We start from the raw sequence: 23,619 nt of genomic DNA on the forward strand, positions 1-23,619 counted from the left end.
TTCAGGCTATGTACGAACCAGCTGTTAATTCGTGGGTAAGTTTTCTGCTCCATTACCAATGTTCAAAACTATTATCAAGGGCTCTTTCTTCCCGATTCAGAAACTTTATACACGATCAGAGGGAGCTTTTCTAGCTATGTATGTGATCAACGGCATTTCAATGATGAATCTAAGACGGGGGTCTCCAACCTTGGCAACTTTAAGCCTGGAGAACTTCAGCAAAGCTGGCTGGGGAATTCTGGGAGTTGAAGTCCTCCAGGCTTAAAGTTGTCAAGTTGCCAAGGTTGGAGACCCCTGATTTAAGAGGAGCTAAGCCGCAGCCAATTCTCCCTTTGCTTCACGCAGCGATCAGAAAGCAGACTTTCTCGCACTTTCTCCCCAGACCGCTCGGAAATAACAGAACAACTCTACGCGGGCTACTTGCACCGCGCACTCAAAAGCATCAACGTGCGCAGGGATATCTCGTTCCATTCTCTGCAGCCATAAAAGGCCCCGCCCTGTCGCCTCGTCCCACCGGAGCTGGGCAGACAGCTGGAGTTGAATGAGAACAGCCGCGGGGCCCGCCTTGCAAGCACTCCGTCCAATCCGAACGCGTCTTCGATTGCGCAGGTCGGCTTCTTATTGGCTGGTCTAAACCCTGCCTCCGCCGTCCCTTGGAGCGCCTCCCGTCGCAGCGCGGCTTGTCGGCTATTTAGTCGGCTTCAGGTTGTGAGCTGTGGCGGAGGTTGGCCTGCGCCCCGGTGAGTTCTGCTTTTGGGTTGTCGTGTGGCCGGGGACAGCGGTCTCCCGTCGCCGGGGTGATAGCCATGTACGCGCCGAGGCCTTGTCCCGCCGGGTTGGCGGAGCGTGAGGGGCCGGCGGCTTTCCCCCGTTTGCCCCGCGCGCTCGGGGGCGGGGGGGGCGGGCCTGCGTAACTCTGGCGGAAGCGCGTCGTCCTGGTGCTGCGTCACGAACGGCCTCCGCCCCGCCTGCCCTCCTCTTGAGAGAAGTCTCTCTTCTCTTCCAACGTGTAGGTCGCCTCCTCCGTCGCGGCGATGTCCGAGGGCGAAACCAAGCAAGTATCCGGCAATATCGGTTCCGACCAGAAACCCGAGGCTGCGTCTGCGGGATCCGGCATGACCTCCCTTTCGCCGCCGCTAGCGACGGCCGCTCAAGAGGAGGAGGAAGAGGAGGAAGAAGAGGACGAGTCCGAAGACGAGTCCGAAATCTTGGAGGAATCCCCTTGCGGCCGTTGGCAGAAGAGGCGGGAAGAGGTAGGTGACCGAAGCCTGTGCGTTGCGTTCCCCACCGTCTCTGGCTGGCTCGAAGCTGGCGCCTTTCGGAGGCCTTGCACAAAAGAGAGCGATCCTGAGGAGGCTGGGGCTGTAGAAAAAGTTCCCTTTCCCCAGAGCTCTGGGTGTCTCGTTCTGGGATCCACGCTGCAGAGGTTTGTAGATGGAACAGCTGTCAAAGACTTGTGAGAGGGCCAGTTGGGTCGCATAGTGTGGAAGTTGAGATTTGACTAGTCATAAGTGGTTTTTAGGACTTAAGACAGTTGCCCCCTTTTTCCATAGATCTGGAAGAGTCAAGACAGGAGAAGCAGTAGTAGTTATTTTAAATATTGTGGTAGGTTTGGGGTGAAGTGCCTCTCTGTTTATAATCAAGGTATTCCAGGCAGCATTTCAATCTGCTATTTTCTTGTTTAGGAATCTGAGGCTTTTGCCTTTATGTAAACGCTTGTAAGTCTAGCTAGCTGTCAATTGTCTGTTTTGATTGCTAGGATGTCTTTTTCCAACCTTACCAATCGATAATGGGACTTGAATTAAGGAATTTGACTGAAAATTATGTGCTTTCCTTGTGTGTCCAATCATACTTGGTCAATAAAGAATTCTATTCTATTCTATTCTTTACAGCTGTTATAAAGAAACTCTTTTTGCTGAAAGATATAAAGTTTTTAAAGACATCCTGAGAAATGTATTGAGGTTTTATTACTTACTTCGCTATTTTTGTTTCATTGTTCTCCCCAGATGATTTTCAAAGTGACTGCCAATACAAAATAAACACTTGAAATTTCAGAATCAAAGTCATAGAAACTGATTTTAATGCCATGATTGTAGATTGTAGTCCCGGAAGCCTCCCTTTTTTTTTTTAAACTGTTGCCAAGAAAACAGCACAAACAGGTCCATGAAATCACCAGAAGTTTGAGTTTGACTTGAAGGGGATTTTAATTGAAGACATGACTAAAAAGAAAAACCTTCGCTCCACTCCTGAAAGGAATATGATCTGGCCACAGCTCCAAGAATGTGTAGTCTATAGCATGGGAATAACATATGACTGGCAATTGTTGAATGGTCTTTAAGTAATATATAGCTCTGCATATGATCCTGTCTTCAGTTTTCTGATGTGGATTCAGTCCTTTAGAACCAATGGTTTTATTCTGTTTCCTTGACTGAAACTTGCTTTGGGTGTGTTCTGAGGAAGTGTTCTCTTCCTTGATATTTTAAATATAGGACAATATCTCTTGCTGTTAAGGAAGTTATAGATGAGTTAGAAGATATTTTGGATAATTTTAGGTGATTTAACTTGGCAGATTAATAAGATCATAGCTTTATATTGAAGATTTTAGAATTGCCTTTTGAATAGAGGCTGTTTTCCGTTTTGTGAAAACATGAAAACACTAATGTGGTGTTCTGAATGTTCTGAAGTCTAGAGTGTTGGGATAATGGCTTATTTGGCTAGGGGGAAAAATAGCGATCATTGCTGATTTTGAGGAGAAATTGATTTAGCTGGGCTAGCTTAGATAAGTACAATGTTATTCTGTTCTGTGTATTGAAAGACTTGATTTAGTCATCCTGATGGTTTATTTTCAATAAACTGTCATGAAGATTGAATGCTACTAGCCCCTATTTCAAAAATTTTGCTGTGAGGGACTCTTGGCTAATTCTGAATTCTCTTTAATTCAACCCTAAATCCAGTGTAGGATGCATTTGAAAGACTTTCCTTTAAATATGCAAGTCCATAAACCTTTAGATATGCTCAATACAGAAAGACAAGATTCTCCCTTCTGTGAGTGTCACTGTTACTAAAATAAAAGAAAGCACAATCTGTGCTATGGAGTTTTCTGTCAGAAAATGTACTGATGGTGACTACTGATGAACTAAGCCTGGGCTGGATGGCCTTTTGTTGATCAGGGATTTAGCATTCGGAAGAAGCTGAAGACTCGCAAGTGGGTAGGAGCACAATACAACTAGTTTTGGAAGGAGTTTTTCTTTTTATAAACAAATATTTGTACAGTACAGTATTTTTTTCAAAACAGAAAATTATACTTTGAATTTGCAGCAGTCGCCCCAGAGGAACCCGAAGGCCAGAAAAAGAAGGCTGTAGATCTATTGCTTCTGGTTTAGGCTATTAATGGCTACTAACCATTATGGATGCATATATCTTTATTATGAATAATATATTTGACACTATCAGTTGAGGACATGAAGAGGAGACAGCTTTTATATTTTCCTATTTGTGAACTATACATAGACATTGATATACCATAGCAGCTTTATTAAGATTTTCAATTTCTTTTCATCTTAAAAAGTTAAGGCTAATATGTTCTTTAGTAACATTGGAAGGGGAATCAAGTTAGCTTCCTTTACAGATTCTCTTTGTAGCCTTTGTTTAACACACTTTATTTCCTCCCCTCTTGTGTTCCATAACTAAGTGTAGTGTTTTGTGTGGTGTTGAGCTTTGGTTGCTTTGTCTTTTGCCTTGTTTTCTTCCTCCTTTCTTAAAATAGATTTGCTAAAGCCTGTTAACCATGCCACCAGCACTTTAGCTGGATGATTTTGTATTGCTGGTTTTCTGTACACATTTTTGACTCAGCACTTTAACATCCTCTGCTGTTTGCAGCTGTTCTCTAGGTCATGCCATTGTTTGATCTCACTTTTCCCCATCCCCCTGTCTTTCAGGAGCAGTGTATACTTTTAAATATCTCTGAGATCATAATGAGGTTGACTCTTGGCTTGGTAATGATGTGTGACTCGCTGGTTTGACCCACAAGATGATTTGGCTACACATCAAGAAAAGGGAGGGGCAACAAAGAAACATGTGATTCCCTAACATGGGTGGTTGTGTAATTTTTGTTATACTGCCTTACCTAAGATTTCAGGAATCACTAGACTAGAATATGCTAGGAAATGTTTTTTTTAATGACTTCTTTTAGTTTTGGGAGCTGTACGGAATGTGTTGGTGATATCATTGGAGGGGTCAGAGCAAACTTTTTGTCTCTTGTGCTCCTGCCCCTTAATACAACACATGCATTCTTATTTGAAATTTAATACATATATTTTAGTACTCTTTTAAAAATGAAAATCATTTCTCTATACTGTAATTTTGGTTTTATCCACTGAATTTTGGCAACTTCAACTTGTGGGGTTAAGACTACAGGCTGCCTTTTCTTGGATTTAACCATTATAAAGAAAGTAGGAATTTGAAGAAACAACTGGTACTGGAAGCTTGAATTTAGAAGAGTTGAGAATTATAAGCCTTAAGAATATGTGCTACTCTGAGCTTTAGAATTAAAGTCAAAGGAATGCTAAAAATAAGAGTGGCTCAGAAACACAATAATGCTAAGAAGACTTCTGTCATAGGCACAGTTCTCCTCCAGCAGCTCTGTGATGGCAGAATTTACTTACCTACCATATTCAGAAAATCTCAAGCATGGATAGAATAAGAGACTCCTAGAGTTGGTAAGAAATGTAGAGGACTTTATATTGAAGTGAAATGCAGGTGATTTAGGATCAAAACTAGAAATATTGTTAAGGTACAACTTGTTTACTGAACAAATTACAGTTGACTGGATCTGTACAATATATACAGCGTGGTTTAATCAAAATTAGTTTACTAGTTCACACAGTGCATCTTGATTTTGAGTTATAATCTCTTTTTATTTTAAGGTGTTATATGAGCCCAATAATTGAATTCAAATATGGAGATAGTTACCAGTTTACAGATTCAAAGGGGGATTGGACAAATTCATGACTGATCGAACCATGATGGGCAGCGGAAATCAATAATTTATCTGGTTACCACGATGACACATGGAAGATTGTGATGTGGAATGTAAGAGGAGAAGTTGGTAAAGATTACAAAAAAAATCTTTGATACTTTAAAAAAGAGAAGAGGTAGTTTAGTCACCTGTCTAATACAGGAATCCCTGACATAACCTGACAGATATAGCATGTGGCTAGCGAAGGTGAATCTGAAGATAGTCTGTTCAATTACTGAACAGCTCTTCATTTTGGGACATTTTCTTGATCTTCAGTTAAAATGTGTTTTCTTGTAATTTAAACCCATTTTAAAAAATCCTGTCTATAGCTGTGTTCAGCCTGATGCAGATAGCAAACTAGTAATATACAGGTAGACCTTGCTTAACAATTGCCCTGTCTAGCAACTCTTTGAAGTTATGAGGGTGTTAAAAAGTAATTTTATGACCAGTCCTTGCATTTATAACCATTGTAGCATCCCTGAGGTTACATGGTTGACATATGGGACCTTCACAACCAATTTCTGACAATGGCAGCAGTAAAATTGCAGGTTACAGCACGGGTGTCAAACCCGCAGCATCACGTTGCTGTTATGTGACGTTTTGTGGGTTTTTTCCCCTTCGCGGAGCTGGGGTGGGTGTGGCCTGCACTTGATGCATCTGGCCTGCGGGCTGCCAGTTTGACACCCCTGGGTTACAGTCATGAGATGTTTTGCTTATCAACCAACAGTGACTCTCATGAACAGCTATGAATGAGAGGTGACAAGTCTGTTGTCATGGGATATTTCACTTAGCGACTATGTAACTTAGTAATGGAATTCTCAGTTCCAATTGTGAAAACTGAGGACTATCTGTAAAAACAAAATAGGTTTCTGGAAATACTTTAACCTTAATGTGAGGTAATATTTAAAACTCTGAGAATAAATTTCTAGCCAGAATTACAGCAAGTTAAAATCTCTCTTACATTTCCTTCCCGTATCTCTCCTATGCAGGCCTTTATGTCTTTTCTCACATAAACCAAAACTCCTTACCTTCTGTTTTCTTCCCACAGTTCCTCATAAGCTATAAGTGATTCTCCCTACTTTGTTATATGGAAGTGAGAGTTTGATATATTAAAACAAATGTAACAGTAAGTTGAACGTGGTGAATTGGGTGTTAGGTTATATAGTGAAACAAGAAATAGGACCAAGAATAAATGGGTATTGAATGGATATGATGAGTGACCACTATGAAAAGACATTGAGATGAGGATGACGGGGGATCAGATTGCACAAAATATGAAAAATGAGTGAATGGATTAAGAGGACAAGGAAGTTCAATAGGTGATATGTTGGACAGTGTTGATGGGATTCTGAAAAAGAAATGCGTAGGCAAAATAACACAGACAGTATGATGTGGAGTATAGACATGGTGGAAACACGGATGGTTTGCATAGATTTAAAATTATGGAAAAATACAGTAAATTGTGTTCGTTTAAATTAATTCTAGCTATACTGGCTTTTGTGTTTTCCCATCTTTTTTAAAATTTCTTTGGCATACTATATATTCCATTCTGATCCTGAAAGAAAATAGTGTGATGTATATATCTGTAGTGGGTAACCATCCATCCATCCATCTTTAGTGTTTCTAGATCCCCCATCTTCCTCAAGGAGGGAGACAAATTCTAGCTGTAGAGGAGCAACAGAGGTCATGTCCTGCTTTTTATCATGTCCTGCTTTTTATCTTATTAAATTCATCTGTTTATTTGTTTTGTGAGATTCGTCTGGATAGCTTTTGGTCAGACCCAACAGGATTCATCTTACATTTTTAGGTCAAATAGCAATAATTTGCAGATACAGCAACCTTTCTAGTCTGCCTGAAATTTGGCTTTTATTTTTGTCTATTTCCATCTAGGTTAATCAACGCAATGTTCCTGGAATTGATAGTGCCTATTTGGCAATGGATACAGAAGAAGGTGTGGAGGTGGTTTGGAATGAGGTCCAGTTCTCTGAACGCAAGAATTTTAAGCTTCAAGAGGTTGGTGAAACTGGAATGAAGATTTGTGAAAAGGCAGACAAGATATCTGTTGTATGAGGGCTCAGATTTTGGTGTGACTATGAATAAGTTTCTTGAAATCAAGCAGACAAGGAGAATGAAGAGAGTAGGATTATTTTCTATTGCTGGCTAGTCTTGCTTGCTTGACTTAAATTTAACCAATGCCTCCATCTTGGCTGTGTTGAAACTCTGCTAATGGCATTTTCTTTTTCTTGAGTTGTTTACACTACTTTGTTTTGCTGCTGCTACAGGAAAAGGTCAAAGCTGTCTTTGACAACCTGATCCAGTTGGAGCACCTGAACATTGTGAAATTCCATAAATACTGGGCAGATGTGAAAGAAAATAAAGCCAGGGTAAGTAGAATTGTGTGTGATTGTCATTTATCTTAGTGTGGAAAAATATGAAGCACCAGCAGTTGATAATTTCCACTATTACTAGGTTATCTTCATTACGGAATACATGTCCTCTGGTAGCCTGAAGCAATTTTTGAAGAAAACTAAGAAGAACCACAAGACCATGAATGAAAAGGTAACTTCTTTCCAACCTTGTACTCTCTTCCCAACTCCCTAAATTGTGTTTGTGCTATTCTTTTTTTTTTTTTTGGTCTGTGTGTCTGTAGCCCTTGGCCAAGGTACTGTTGCTTCCCTTTCTGCCAAAGACCATGAGGGGAAAAAATGGCTATCTAGCTCATAACTATTTAATAAGTCTGATTCCTGCCTGAGATTCCTGAGCTAATCCATCTAATTCTGGAGCAAAATAAAAGGAAACCAGCTGTGATTTGCAAATCAAGAGTGCTCAGAAGTAAGGAGAATAGAAATGGCACTATAGAGACACCAAATGATGACTTAGTTTTGCAGGAGATGCTGAAAGCTTTTTGGTGATATTTCATTTGTATTGCAGGCCTGGAAGCGTTGGTGCACCCAAATCCTTTCTGCCCTCAGGTATGTGCCTTTACATATTTGAAAGGGTGGATGGTCTTGGGCACAATGTTGGTGTACAAATGATTACACTGTTTCAGAGGCTCAGTGGAAAATTTTATATATATATATATATATATATATATGTCTATAAGTTTTACATAAATAAATAAATATATTTATTTATTGTATAAGAAAGGTTTTTGGAGAAAATAAAGGGAAGAATCTTGCTTCTTTTATTGCTTACTTCGGTTTTCAGAGCCTCCGGGGTACTATATGATATGGTTTCAGCAGCACAGTAAAGTTTTCTTTAGAAAGCTCAAAAAAAAAAAAAAAAAAAAGACTTGGATTCCAAACAGAAACTATCATCACAACTTTACATTCTTTGGATACCAGAAATAATAGAAATGAGGAAGACGTTATTTTTCTGTTACGAAAAAATACATTTTCCATGTACCTGCAAACTGATGCATTTGTATATCTGGTAGCTGTGATTCACCTCTGTTGTGTTGCTGTTCCAGTTATCTTCACTCCTGTGATCCTCCTATCATTCATGGAAACTTGACTTGTGATACCATCTTCATCCAGCACAATGGACTTATTAAGATTGGATCAGGTGAGGCTGTTGTGGAATTAGTTTGTGATTTAATGTATGCTACAATTCGTTCTTGGCTTGCTTTGTTCCTTGACATTGGTTCAAGCTTTATATTAGTCCAAGGAAACCTCTAGGGCTTGGAGCATATATTGTTATGTCTGTATAGCAGGACTCTGTGTTGCAACTGGTGCCTCTACCTTACATCTGTTGTTGTTGACCTCTTGGAAACTTCCTGGACCTTTTGCCACTTGCAGGCTGCTCTATCCTCTTTTTGTAGAGTCTCTGTTTACTCCTTTGCAGGCAGAAAACTCTCCTGCCAACTCATTTTTATCTCTGTCATTCAAACATTTGGAACCTTGGGGACGCTGCTTGTTCTTGGCTGCTTCCAAGCCAACCTTACACTTGAACACACTGATTCATCAGAATTGTAGGGGAAGGCAGGATGGGCAGACCTCTTTGTTTCGCTTCTTCTTGGGCTGTCAGTTTCTTGTGGCCAGTCTTAGTTAGTGAGCTGTTAGTAAATAAGCAAAGTATCGCTGTTGGCTGCTCCATTTTTCACAAATATATGCTTAGCATTTCATCTCATTTTTTTTTTTTTTTGTGCTGCTTATGTCCTATTCAATGAATTATGCCGGTTTAATTCATGAAAATTCTCAAGATTACTTTTGAAGCTTATGGGACAGTATTAATCATGATTTAACCACGGTCATGTTAATGCCACAATTAAATTGATAAAAACATAGTTTCTGGATAGTCAACTCTGGGAAAAAACAAAACTCATACAAACATAATAGTTGTGTTGGAACAAATCAAAGATCTCAGAAACCCATAATTCTGTTTCCCCAATAGCCAACTTAGATGCCAGAGGGAAGTCCATAAGCTGGATAATATGAGCACTTTATTTCTCATATTACTTTATTTATTTATTACATTTACATTTATATCCTGCCACACTCCCATTAAACTCTCAGAAATTAGTGATTAATATACATTATGCTTTTTATGTAAATATGCTGCCCCAGTATCCAAAATAATACAATGCTGTCATATGTAGTAACTGTAAAAAGCTTGATTCCTCATACATTTATCTGATTACTTTTAATGCCATAAGAATAGGTGATTGTCACTACCTCATAGCATCCTTTCAAACTTCAATTTCCAAGTATTTAGAGGGGGGCATAATGACTATATTGGAATCAAATTCCTCATAATATTAAAGTATTAATAATAATATTTTATGATGTGAGTGTCTTTGGGTTTAATGCAGAATGGATCAAGTAAATAAAACTACTCTGAGAACCCCTCAAAGCTTGCAAAATCCAAGTAAAATGGAAATAAAAATACACATACATATTATATATATATATATGTGTGTGTGTGTGTGTGTGTGTGTGTGTATACACGCATACTACACACACACACTCCATGAATCAAGCATCAGTAGTAAAATGAACGTGGTTCTTGAAATGAGTTATTGTATTAACTGATCTTAGTGTCAGTCTTAATTATATGTGATGTATCTTCTTGAAAGAAGTCGAAATTGGAACAACTCAAGCCTCCAAATAACAAAAACGTAGTTCCAAGAGATATGTAATGGAACAGTTCTTCAAAAAAATAAAGATTACTAATTCTGAAATTAATCTTCCTAGTATGGATAAAATTAATTGAGAGAAAGACCTTGTAATTGTTTCCTTGCCTTTTGAGATAGAGGAAGAATCTTTACTGGATTAAAAAGTTACTGATTTTGCAGTTAGGTTCACAGACATCTATCACTGCATCTGAAGGATGTTTTTGTAGTAATTATCTTCTATTAGGATTACTACACAAACTCAAGAAGTGAACATAAAACAAACCTAGCTCAACACTGTTTGAATAGAGGGTCATGTTAACTGGCTATCTCTTATGGAAAAACAAAACTAGAACACTAGCCACTATGTGTAGTTTGTATTGTGTCTTGATGGAGAGTTCTGTAGATCTGAGGAAAGGGTGCATGGATTAGAATCTGCATGTTCTGAATAGGTAATTCACATGAGTTGAGAATAAGCAGACTGAACAGAGTTTGCTTTGCAGTGACTAATGGCAGCTTAAATAAATTGACATGCAGCTATCTTAAGTAGCTTTGTGAGCGCTGTGCTTCCAGGACTGCTTTTCCCTGGGAATAAGGAATAATAATTCTGTATGTTTGTCCCAGAACTCTTGTGTGAAGTTAGAATTCTTGAAGTAGCTATTTGAAATAAGCACTTGCTTTTTCATTTCTTTCCTCAGCATCCTAGTAACAATTATTAAAAATACTATAATGATGAAAAATTGATCACAGCTGGTAATGATATATGCCATTGAAATCTCATTAAATATTTTGAAAGGAAATTTAATGCACTCACCTTTTGCCTCTTTGATGGAACGTTGAGAAGGAAAGCAAGCAGAAACATGTCACATTCAGAAACGAGAAAGACTTCCTGCAAAAGAACTCCATTGAAGAATAGGGAGGAGAAGGAAGCTAGGGTGCTGAATGGCAGGAAAAGTAACCCATCCTGCATGGAACCGTCTCGAGTTATCTAAAGGATTACACTTAGCTTCCCTAGCTGCTTTATAGAAGCATAAGAGTGCAGTAGTGGGTGAATGAGGATCTAATTCTATCTTTGTCCTAATTTATTAAGAAATACTGTTCCATTCTTTCTCTCTCCCTTAGAACAAATTTTGTTTCTTTGAATATTAGAGTTCTTCCCATTTTTCCAATCTTCGTTCTGCCTTTTCTTCCTCTTCCCCATTCTATTATCATAGTTCAGGCAAATGCATCCCAGTAGGTTTCCAAACTCAGCAACATCAGAGGCTACCCTTGAGGCATCCAGAGACAGTGCTACAGAGGTGATGTTGGAGAAATTGAATAACTAACTCAGAGGACAAGCTCTCAGTGAGGTGTAGTCCAAAAGGGAGGGAGAAGGAAAATGGTTGGAATATAACTTAGAAAATCTCTGATAGGAATTTACCAGGTAGAGTAGCAATTCATTGAATATATCCTTTCCTTGGGAATAGTTGGAAGAATACTAAAATATTTAAAAATCCACATTTATTTTTGAAAATCGAAAGGCTTGGAGATAGATGATCAACATTTTTTTCTAACCAACCACCCAGAGGTGTTGTATCCTATGTGAATGAAATGCAAGAAAGGCTTCAGGCAGATTCTCCATCTGAACCTTTTCTCTTTTCCTCCTCCAAGGAAAGACACTTGGCCAGTGATCTAGGGCTTGTCAAATTTTTCAACTTTCAATTTCCAAACATTAGGGGTGCTCAAAAGTTGTGACACGCCTTGGGGAGTGTAAAGATATTTTGGCTACTTTAATATAATTTAGATGTGCTTGGTAAGTAACTACACAAATATCAAAACTTTTAACATTTTGTTTGTTTCATTGGCCACCCAACAGCAAGTCAAGAGAAAGAGTGGGTAGTGGTAGAGGGCGGAAAGATGGCTCTGGACTAAGAAGTAGATTCTGAGAAGTAGAAGATAATTTGCAGTTGATGGATGGCCAAATGTAGGTGGTATATTTGGCTCCTGTCTCACTTCACGTGGAGACTGTGTACCCAAAACAGCTAAGCACTGACCTCCTTTGTGGATTTTTATAGAGGTTCAGGATAAAAAACCCTTCACTCTGTCCTGATGAGACAAACACAGTCTGTCCCATTGCTACAGGAGGTACAGTGGCTTATCTGAAAGGCTGGCTCTTCCATCAATTCTTGAGTTTTATTTCCTGCTGATGGGCTGCCTCTCTCTCTTTTTCTTTCTCTTTTGCCAACAGTCTTTCATAGGATTTTTGCTAATGGTGAGCAAATCTCTCGGCTCTGTGATGTGACTGTGACTTTCTAAAAATAATAATAATAATATATATATACACATAAATGGCATCATATATATATATATATATATGTATTATATACAAAAGCTCCTTTTTCCCTTCAGTGTCCCTTGCTTATGACTCTAGTATAGTTGCGCCTGCCCTTGGCTCTTGGTTGGAGAGGAGTCTTACCCTTCTCTCTCATTTCTGGTCTGTGTTTTCTCTGCTGTCCTGCTGCATGCTTCCTCCTGCATGTGAACTGCTCTTGTCTGAGGAGCGGCTGCTACCTCCTTCCCTTGCGGCTATGATTGGGATTTTGCTTGCTGCTTGCTTGTGGCCTGAGCTGTGGCCAACTGTTTATAGGGATAATGGGTGAGGCTTATAAGAGTGCTAAAATGTTGTCCAGTTTAGTGACATATGTTGAATTCCTTTTGGGGTTTCTAGTTGAATCAGAAAATTAGGTTCTGCTTTGAATGCTCTTATTTTGGAACTATTCAATTCCCTTCAGCTATAGAAGGATCCCTTGGGGATTTGCTTGCCTTCTCTATCCCAGTGCTAGGTATAATAGGTAAGCAAGCCTTTCTGTTTATGGCAGAGTAGAGTGATTGAAACAGAACAATAAGACAGGTTGCCAGGAAAGAGCATCTAGAGAAGATGAACTTCCGGTGAAACTTTAGCCAAGTCTGGCAAAACGAAGCCTTGGGGACTGATTAAAAGAAAGAAAAAGCTTGGATGGAAGAGAGATGCTGATGATGAGACTGTGGCTTTGAGTTTCCAGCTGAGAGAAACCCTTGGGATAATTGTATGTCCAACAATAATGAGGACTGAAAAGAACCTTTGTACCAAGTTCATGTGGTCCTTGGTCTAGAAGTTCAGAAGATTGCAAAAAACAGATGCCATACACTGCTGAGAGGAGAGTGATAGCTGCCAAATGGAGGCAGCATGTGAAAAGGAATACTATTCTTTTGCTTAAGCTGTGCATATGATAGGACGAAGGTGGAATTACTTCCATTTCATTATCTGGATTTACACATCGTGCTAAGCGATAATATAGTTTATTTTAGACTTCCTGAATCCAGTTGTAGCTTAATCCTTAATCAGTAACAAAATGAGATATGGTGAACCTAGCTTACATTTATTAAAATAAGTAGCATATTTACAATACCTTATTATATTTATTTTATTAAATAAATGTATATGGCCACCCAACTCACATGCAGTGACTTTGAGCAGTTTACGACATTAAAAATCCACAATCATTTATTAGTTTCTAAGCAGTGTTAAGAGATGGAATTTTAGTCTGTTGAGCAGGGGTGAAATCCAGCAGGTTCTGACAGGTTCTGGAGAACCGGCAGCAGAAATTTTGAGTAGTTCGGAGAACAGGCAAATACCACCTCTGGCTGGCCTCAGAGTGGGGTGGGAATGGGGATTTTGCAGTATTCTTCCCCTGCCACACCCACCACACCATACCCACCATGCCCACCAAGACACGCCCACAGAACCAGTATTAAAAAAATTTGGATTTCACCACTGCTGTTGAGAACATAGTTACATTGTACATATTTAACTATTGGCATACTGAAAAACACCAGTAGTCTTATTAATTTAAAACTGCATGTAAACCTTAGCATTAATGAACAGAAAGATAGTTATGAAACTAATAATTTTATAGAAATAAATTGAAACATGAGTATAACAAATTAAAGAACTATAATAGTATTAATGAAGATTAGTACATGAAAGTTTATACCAAAATAACTGTAATGCCTTACAGTACTATACTTATTTAACAAGTAGAATCCACTGGATTTGGGCAGCTAATAAATTCAAATTATTAGCAAGCAATTAATATAATAAATAACAATAATTTTAATAATATGGGGAAATGAGTTATTTTCATTGTTATTTATGTCCATCTCTATTTTGATAAACAATATAGTACATACCGGTACATACATAGAACAAGTTGAAAAAGCTTTTTACCAGGCAACCCATTCTAGGTCCTCATTAAATAAAACCTTTTTCAGAATGAGAAACCGTATATGTAGCTCCTACCAGTGATCACTGTTAGAAATATGCATTTTCAAGCACTTACCAGATTTTTGGTTGATACAGAAAGTATATGGATGTAAAGAAAGCAACGTATTGCAGGAAAATTTCAGATAGGAGCAAATATCTACTTTATTAGAGAGTAGACTTTGACATTAAGCTAAAGCTAATATATTTTTAATTTGTTTGACTGCAGTACTGTTGCTACTAGATCAATTTTATTCTGGGCTGTGGTTTAAGGTATAGAGGCTCAGTCTGGTCCCGCCAGCATTTTTTTTCTGCTTGGGGGAAATAGTTGTTTGTGGTCCTTGGTGCTCTCTGAACTTGGCATATCAACAGGCACATACAGATAAACAACATCTACATACCATTCAAAAGAAACAATCAAAAAGCGAAAAAGGAAACCAAAAAACCCAAAACATCTCCTCACCAACAATCAACACCCAGATGAACAGAGATACCAAGATTACACCAATAATGAAGTAACTTGGACAAAAACAGTAATAGTAAACAATAGCTTAATCAAGGAACCACCAAGACCACTCCTACCAACACTGACAGGGCAAGCCACTAGTATATAAAATGGGAGCATACTCCACTCCCTTGTAGTACTGATGATGTTACCTAGTTTGGTAATTAAATGTCTTCAAGAAAACCACAAGCTCAGAGCACCAAGGACTCCACAGTTCAACTCTGAGCTACAAATACTCTCTTCCATGTTATCCCTTCTCATTAGTCTTAAGCACCCTCTGCTGCTTGACTTCCACATGCTGGTTTTCTGTCATGTCAATAGGGTCTAACAGCTGTTGAGAACTGGTATTTTCAGTCTATTCCTCCTGCTTATCAAAAGGCAAGGCGTGAAGTAAAATCTCTTAACACTGCTTAAATAGAGTGAATTAGCTTGCACCATCCTTGAGCCTAAGGCTGGATTTATACAATAGATGTATCTTAGTTAATAAATTAACCCATTTCCTGGATCTATGTAATATAAATAACAGTAAACTAAATACATGGACTAACTTTGCAGAATATCTAAGCCACACATAAAAAAAGCAAAAAAAGTCAAGCTTTATACATTGTGTAAAGGAATCCACTAGGTCTTTAACTGAGCTAATTAATATTGCAAGAACATAGCAGACAAACAGTTCTCTATGGTTAATACGCTGGCTTAGGTTTTTTCTTTCTTTTTTTATGTCAGCCAAAGTTATACCCTGTCCGCAGTGGATCTTTATTGGTTTCCAAATTTTCTCAGGATGATTTTTGTATTTTGGCTATAATGAGGCTTGTTGTGCCAGGAGCTTCTTAAGAATTGGTGGTAGTCATTCACTGACCGCTTTGTTTATCTTTATTTACTGGTCAATTTAGGGACTATTTTAATAAGCAAGTTAAACATATTTTAAAAGAAATTATAAATGTTCAGGTGCTGCCAGAAGCATTGCTTTGTTTGCGGTATCAACTGAGAAAGTTGTGAAAAAAATAGGGGGTAAGTGCTATTGAACAATTGGGCATGTTACTGGGAAGTTGCTTTCTTTGCATAAGACTGCAAGGTGATGGGTAAAGTACCAGCATTTTGGGATTTACTTTGAGCTTTGCCTGCATCTGTGCCTGCCTGGAAAAATAGTGGCTTGGTGCAACTATCCAAAATAAAAAAAATGTTAGGGAGAATGGGCTCTTTTACTTTCAACAATGGACAAAAGCTGCTTACCTATTCTAATAGCGTGTGTGTGTATATGTGTGTACACATACGGTATCTAGTTTCTTCTCATGTCCGTTTCTTTAGAAAGATCAGATTATTGCTTTGCCTGGCTTTGAGTTGACGCAGAAAAGACCTGGGGTTTCTGGAAGAGAATGTAGGCATCCCTTCTTTTTGCTTCTGAGTTCGCTTATGATGTGGTGCTGCCTGAAAGCTGGGGAGGCCGGACAAGAGCAGTGCTTCTTTGTTTGGGGTTCCTTGCAGAGATGAACTAGATGGAAGCTGCCTCAAGTCCCATACACCAGAAAGGAAAGAGAGGCATGGGCTCTGATCTTCTACAATTCTCTTCTCTTATAGTTGCCCCAGATACCATCAACAATCATGTGAAGACATGTCGTGAGGAGCAGAAGAACCTGCATTTCTTTGCTCCAGAGTATGGCGGTACGAATATGAGGGTATTGGGACCTGCAGTTCTGTATTAACTGCAGAAAAAGTGTTCAGTCTGTTCTCTCTGCCTTAGAGATAGCTTCTGATTATTATTCTTTGTTCCAGAAGTTGCACATGTGACTACAGCAGTGGACATCTACTCCTTTGGAATGTGTGCGTTAGAGGTAAGGTGGAGGGCAATTAGTATATGAAGGTGTCAGCCCCACCTGTACATGTTAAGACTTATCTGGCAAATTGGACTGTGCTTTATCTTCCTCCTTATGCAGGTAGTTCTTGGTTAACAACCATTTATTCAGTGATTGTTTGAATTTACAATGGTGCGGAATGGGAAGACTTAGGCCCAGTCCTAGATGTTGTGGCCATCACAGCATCCCCTGCAATAGTGTAGTTTTATTTTGGGTGCTTGGCAATTGCCTTGCAATTTTGACAGCTGCAGCATCCTATGGTCATGCGATTGCAGTTTGCAACCTTTGCTGTCAGCTTCCCATGGGCAAAGTCAGTCGGGAAGCTGACAGGAGATTGCAAGTGGTGGTCATGTGATGTTGCACCTAACAGCTGTGTGAGGTTTGTTTAATGTCTACAGCTAGAGCTACTGTTGTAAATTGGCACAGTCACATGACATTGCCCATTACAAGCCCCACTGCTTGTTCCCAATCATTGTGTCAAGGGTTCCAAGTAGCACCCCCAACAGACTCAAGGAGTTCACATTGTTGTTAATCTGAACTACCTGTACTTCAGTGAATCATTTACCTGAGCAGCTTCCAGATATATTTTCTTGGGACTTATAGAATGTTTTAGCCCTCTTTGTTTAGAAATTCTCGGTATTTCTATCAAGGTCATCTTCCTCACTCAACAAAGAAGATGTGGGGATAGTTTTTGTTATAACTTCAGGGTTTGGAGAACAGGCCTAAAGAGGGTTCCATTATTTTTTTCTCTTGTTCTCTTCCAATTAAGATTGTTTCTAAATTCCTTATATGATGTGAATCCTGATAGGCTCTTGTCTGAAGGAATATTATGATTAATAAAATTAAATGGTTGAAATGAAAGCAATTTCTTTGTTGACAGTAAAAATCTAGTGGAAAGATAAAAATAGGGGTGTTGCTTTGGTTCACATATAGGGTGATGAGAAAAAAAATTCTGTGGTGGCTGATGAAATTTTCTAATAAAAGGTGCACTTCTCTGGCGATCTAAAGATATCACCCATTGACATCTGTTTCTATATTGATAGATGGCAGTGCTAGAGATTCAGGGAAATGGCGAATCTTCCTACGTGCCACAAGAAGCTATTAACAATGCCATCCAATTGCTAGAGGATCCATTACAACGAGTAAGATTGACCTCAATTCTTTTCCTTGCTTTCCTCTTCCATTCTTTTCCCAGCTCTCAGGATTAGCACAAAATTTGGTTTCCTTTTTCCGTTCTAGGAGTTTATTCAGAAGTGCCTGGAACCACAACCTAGCAAACGACCCACAGCTCGTGAGCTTCTCTTCCATCAGGCTTTGTTTGAAGTACCCTCTCTGAAACTTTTGGCAGCCCATTGCATTGTGGGCCATCAGCGTGAGTATAGCCAACAGAAGTCTGCGGACTACTGCTAAGAGCAAAACCCTTCATAGTGTGTAAAAATAATATTTTGTATGAAATGAATGTGTAGCTCAGTAACTAATACTTCATAATATATCCAGAAATACCCCGAAATGAAATTACAAAGCAGAAAAACTCAAATCTATTAAAAGGAGGCAGCCAAAATGAACAGAGAAGTCCATAATAGCTTCCTTTGTATCTAAGCAAGATTGATCAGCCTGACAAATGATTTTTGGATGCTCTCACATGTCGTCTTCTAGTGCCTCCTAATATTCAGACATTAGCAACCTACTTTCTCAAGATTGAGTTTCCATTATTATAATAGATAAATGAGGGAGATGTATGGTTCTGAAATATGAAAAACATATACATAAATGTGGATGGACTTCAGTCTAGCTCTCTTCATTTGGATAGTAGTAAAAAGCCCCAACAAAGAAATATTAAATACATTGTCTAAAATAATATGCTTGTTGGGGGGAGGGGGGAAGAGACATTGTAGTTTATCTCTAGAGTATCAGTTTGCATAGAGAGGGTCCCAGGTTAATTCTGGATAATGATTTCAGTTAAAAGGATTAAATTAGCTAGGGTAATGTCTATTACCTCAGTGAGATCGACCTCTTCCTAGGAATATAAAATACCCTGATATATATATAAAGATCTTGATTTACGTAGGAAAAACCTGGCTGAGAGAAAAATACACATAAAGACCTACGAAAAGAGAATAAAATAAATATTTGACCTTTACAGGAAGGAGACATGAGATGGGGGTGTGGCTAACTGAAGAAGACAAACTAGTCTGAAATGGATCTATCTTAGTCTACCTTAAGTCTCACAACAGACAGCAAAATGCTGATTTGATATCTGATAAAGCCTAGAAACTAGCGAATGAGATTTCACTGAACTATGGCTGTATAAAGATCTTGATTTACATAGGAAAAACCTGACTGAGAGGGAAAAAAAAGAAAAATACATACATACATACATACATACATACATACATACATACATACATCATACATATAAACTACTATATGTGCAATTTTATAAATCTTCCTGTTGCACATGTCTACCCGTCCTTTATTTTTTATTTGTTTGTATCCTGCCTTTATTATTTTTACAAATAAACTCAAGGTGGTAACATATCCAACACAACTACCTTCTCCTATTTCCCTGACAACAACAACCTTATGAGGTGGGTTGGACTGAGATAGAGAGATTGATTCAAAGTCATTCACTGACTTTCATTTTTTTTCTAAACTAAAAATAGTTTGTTTTTGTAGAAGGTTATATTGCACTTTTAATGCACTTTTTTGGTACAAAATTAAAATCTTTATAACCACTTAGTTTCCCTCAGTATATGTGTGATGTTAAAATTGTACCAACATTTAGAATTATGCCATCAGTTTGAATTTAACATGTTCATTCCTCATGTGGACATCTTTTTAGAACATAATTTTAAAGTCTGCTTAAGTTTTCATGATACTTAATAGTTAGATCTTCACCTACAAATCATTTTCATTCCATCATTCCATTAATATTTTATTTCTTTTTTAAATTTCTATGGCACATGTACAGCATTCTGGATAGCCATGCTTTTTCCCCTCTTTCTTCACGAGCATGGTTAGTCCTTTGCTGTTAAATCTGTTTTTTTTAATCTCCATTTTTTAAAAACTCTTCAGGGGAAAAATGGAAAGCATGTTTAGGAAGCCCACTAGTTATAACAGTGGGTTAGTGAAGGAAAAATAGTGTAATGTGTACCTTTTATTTTGTGATAGACATGATCCCTGAGAATGCACTTGAAGAAATGACCAAGAACTTGGACATGAGTGCTGTACTGGCTGAAATCAACCATGCTGACCGCGATGGTGTCCGTATGATGTGAGTTTGAATAGTTGGGAACTGATGGGGGAAAGAGAGCTTTGAGGTGGAGTGTGGAATTTTGGAATTGAGTTTCTCTGTTTCTATGCAATGAACTGAGGTCAGCAGAATATTAGATGGAATGGGAAGCAATTGACAGTTGGCTCATTAAAGGGTGGATGTACTTTATGCTGTAAAAACTAAGTTGGTGCTTTGTCTTGGCCTAGATTCTCACAGTCCCCAGCGCTGGAACTAGACAAATTCTTGGAAGATGTGAGGTATGCCCCTTTCTCCTATAATGACTCTCAGTGGGATTCTGTTACTGAAGCTAGCTAATGTCCTGGCCAAGCCAACCTGGCCCCTTTGTTGTTGGTTCACTGAATTAGCTTGCAATACATAGAGTTGAGTTATTCCATTTGTGGTTCCACAGAAATGGAATTTATCCACTTACTGCCTTTGGGCTGCCCCGACCTCAGCAGCCACAGCAGGAGGTGGTGAAATCTCCCATTGCCCCCCCATCAGTAAAGACTCCAACACCAGAGCCAGCAGAAGTGGAGACTCGCAAAGTGAGTAGCTGGTCCCTAATCCGCATCTCCTTGGCTGATAATAGCAAAGCCTCGCCTTATCACACTCCTTTGTCATTTCCAGGTGCTGTTGATGCAGTGCAACATTGAATCAGTGGAGGAGGGTGTGAAGCACCATGTATGTATCTGCCTCAAGCTGGGTGACTTATACCAGTCTAGGGCTTCCATTTGCCTACAATGGCCTATTTCCTTTTGGGGCAGAATTCTACCTAGTGTTGAAGATGAAAATGCAATTTCCTTTTTTCTTCTATGCCCCACCTTTCATTCAGTTGACACTGCTGCTGAAACTGGAAGACAAATTGAATCGGCACTTGAGCTGTGACCTACTGCCCAGTAAGTCCTTGTTCTTTTCTTCTTTTCTTTTTCATCTTAAGAGAACATACCAATTCTCTCATTTTCCTTCCTTAGGTGACAATATTCAGGAACTGGCAGCTGAATTGGTTCAGTTAGGATTCATCAGTGAGGTAAGTTTCAGTCCTGTTCACCAAAATACTTCTTTTCTTCTCTTTATGGGGAACTTCATTGTAGCCAGTAAGAGTATAGGGACAGGTTTTCTTACAGTGTTTTTTCCCCCCATTGTTTTGTAGGCTGATCAAAGCCGTCTTAGCTGTTTACTTGAAGAGGCATTCAACAAGTTCTTCTACTCACGGAATGGGGCACTGGCAGCTGTCACTGTATCATCATAATGGCCATCTTGCTGCTAGCAGGTGTACCTGCTCTGCATCTGTGTAGGGTACTACTCTAAGCCGCTGCCACCACCGTTGCCAGCTTGGATATGCCTCCCGCATGTGTTATAGCCAGGTCCTGCAGACAATCGTTGCCAGTCTTAAAGGCAGGGGGGCAAGGTGTGGGGGGGAGGGCTGTGTGCCTTGTCAGTATTATTTTCCCTGTGGCCAATGGCCTTCCTTCCCTCTCCCTCTTTCTGGGCTCACATGCATGGAGTTTTCTTTTGCTTGAATTGTACAAAGGTTATTTTTTTTTTGCACAGCACAGATGTCTGTCTTGTTATTTAAAAGGGTGGGGGGGAACGGAGAAGTTAAGTTCTACCCCATCCCATGCTGGCCCTCCATATTACACATGCACTCTCTAGCCCCACAGTCATTGCCTTATCCCCTCCAGATGGACTCTTCTCCTCCCCACAGTTGCTTCATGCACCAGCCTTGCTTCCAGTATCCTTGGCTGCATCTATTGTGTGGTGTGAGGGTTCCATCTGGTCAATAGAGGAAGTAGATAGGAAGTTCCAGTTCAGATAGCAGGTGGCAATGTTAAACCATCTTTTCCTTTAGGATATTATCTAATGCCTGCAGGCTTGGGGCCAGTTTATCAGAGAAATTCAACCTTTCCTGTGCTGGAGCTGTTCCAAGTGTCATTTCTGTTCCTATTTTTAATAAATTGTTTTGTAAATAATTAACTGCAACCTGTTTGTGATTGGAATCTGGGAATCGGAATCACAGAGTTAAAAGGAGCCACTTAGTGCATTCTTCTGCTCATTGGGAAAGGGCAAAAGTGGTTGGTATTGGGCTGTTTGTACTCCTGAAATTTCTTGATCACTGCTTTCATATTTTTAAAGGTATGATCTCATCCACTGACTGCATCTAGGTTGAATCTGAACCTCATTTTGGCTTCTGCTTATTCACCAAAAAATTGCTCACAGCTTTTACTTTAGAAAGAAAAATGCTCCCTTGGTTTCTGAGAACTATGTTCTGTAGCAAATATTAGTTTCTGGGTTGTGTGAGTTTTCTGAGTTTGTTTGGTTTTTTTTGAAGACGTTTTGTCTGTTACCTTTTGTCTAGGTAACATCTGGAAAAGATCCTAGTACTAAGATTTTATGTAGGCTGATATCTGAAGACCTTCCAGTGTTAACAATTCTGTGTTGAACAGGAAAAAAACCTTCCATACTGTTGAGTTGATTGCTTTTACGAATGAAGGCAAATATATGTTTCCCAGGACAATTGCAAGATCCAATCTGGGTCCATCACTGGGACCAGAGATTTAGTCTTCTGAGTTTTCAGATTCATGTTAGAGCCCATCCTCGGGGAACTTCTCTCTATGTCCTATGTGCTTTGAGCTATTCTGTTTCCTATTTATGTGGTGCTTTCCTATTGGTTGATTGGTATGTTGATGGCTGGCGATTGGTTGTTGTTTCCTTGTGCTGCCAAGTCCTCAGCTCCTAAGTACTTGATTACTTTTATCTTATGCAGTTCCTGATGCAGATAAAAGGTACTTATAATTCTATCTATCTAATGGTGAATAAGCAGACTGTAAGTTGCAGGCTCTTGCTCCCTTTTAATGTACAGCATCACATGGGTTGCATCAGTCAGCTGAATTTGACTTGGGGACCAGGTGTCAGTTCCTTACCTGTATCATTCTGTTTAATTGGAACTTCAAAGGTAAGAACAGAAGCTTCTTTCTAATGTAAGAGGCTTAGGAGTATTGCATCAGCACTTGGTATGCAAAACAGTTTGAATTTAAGTGACTTCAAGATTGAAAGAGCGAGTTTAAGTGTTGTAAGGTTGGCGCACATGGTCAAATTGGAATGAAAAAATGAATTTTGAATGTAAACACTTGCGCTGAATTCAGACTTATTCTACATAGCATGATAATCACTGCTTTCTAAATGAAATGGGTTAAGTATTTAAACATGGGGGGAAAAGTAATTGTTGCATTCTGCACCTTGAATCTACAGAAAAGCCTTAACTCTCATTAGCACATCAGTATTCTCTAATCACCTACAACCAGTAGGAAGCACTTTGTTGCCATGTTAAGAATAGCACAATGACAGTACTCACTTAGTAATCTGAAACTTTCTGAAGGATTAACTGGCCTCACCAGGAGGCATAAACACCTGTTGTGGGGACTAAACAAAGTTACAGATAAGGCTTCCAATGCCTGACTTAAAATAATTGATCAAGAAAATGTTGTAGCTTCAGCTAAGCAGCTCACAGTTCTCTCATAGCTTGGAGGTTGTTAAGATCTGAATAGTGAGGAGCAGGTTTGGACTCAACCCAAGCAACACTG

General features: G+C 39.1%; 1 protein-coding gene across 3 annotated transcripts; it reads left to right on the forward strand.

Annotated features, from left to right (window-relative positions):
* Nucleotides 1-343: 343 nt before the first annotated feature.
* Nucleotides 344-22,008, forward strand: NRBP1 (nuclear receptor binding protein 1). Of its 3 annotated transcripts, none has more exons than XM_034421105.3 (19): nucleotides 344-740; nucleotides 1,014-1,253; nucleotides 6,908-7,030; nucleotides 7,300-7,401; nucleotides 7,487-7,576; nucleotides 7,949-7,989; nucleotides 8,487-8,581; nucleotides 12,355-12,378; nucleotides 16,490-16,573; nucleotides 16,685-16,743; nucleotides 17,808-17,906; nucleotides 18,004-18,136; nucleotides 19,936-20,038; nucleotides 20,245-20,295; nucleotides 20,448-20,583; nucleotides 20,666-20,719; nucleotides 20,871-20,934; nucleotides 21,010-21,065; nucleotides 21,189-22,008. In XM_034421105.3, the coding sequence occupies exons 2-19, from the start codon at nucleotides 1,035-1,037 to the stop codon at nucleotides 21,285-21,287; spliced, it is 1,632 nt and encodes a 543-aa protein (XP_034276996.1). In that variant the 5' UTR covers nucleotides 344-740; nucleotides 1,014-1,034; the 3' UTR covers nucleotides 21,288-22,008. The 3 variants fall into 3 exon arrangements, with proteins under 3 accessions (XP_034276996.1, XP_087739492.1, XP_034276997.1); XM_087883366.1 differs by lacking the exon at nucleotides 12,355-12,378 and adding an exon at nucleotides 15,860-15,922; XM_034421106.3 differs by lacking the exon at nucleotides 12,355-12,378.
* The last annotated feature ends 1,611 nt before the right edge of the window (nucleotides 22,009-23,619 follow it).

Source organism: Pantherophis guttatus, chromosome 1 (genome assembly GCF_059756535.1).
Source record: "Pantherophis guttatus breed Tessera chromosome 1, ASM5975653v1, whole genome shotgun sequence".
Lineage (NCBI taxonomy): Eukaryota > Metazoa > Chordata > Lepidosauria > Squamata > Colubridae > Pantherophis > Pantherophis guttatus.

Bases quoted from the DNA above. Each gene is read 5' to 3' on its own strand.
- NRBP1 (XM_087883366.1), top strand. From the start codon at position 1,035: ATGTCCGAGGGCGAAACCAAGCAAGTATCCGGCAATATCGGTTCCGAC. The intron at 16,574-16,684 runs GTACGAATATGA...TCTTTGTTCCAG, and splicing joins CTTTGCTCCAGAGTATGGCG to AAGTTGCACATGTGACTACA. The intron at 18,137-19,935 runs GTGAGTATAGCC...ATTTTGTGATAG, and splicing joins TTGCATTGTGGGCCATCAGC to ACATGATCCCTGAGAATGCA.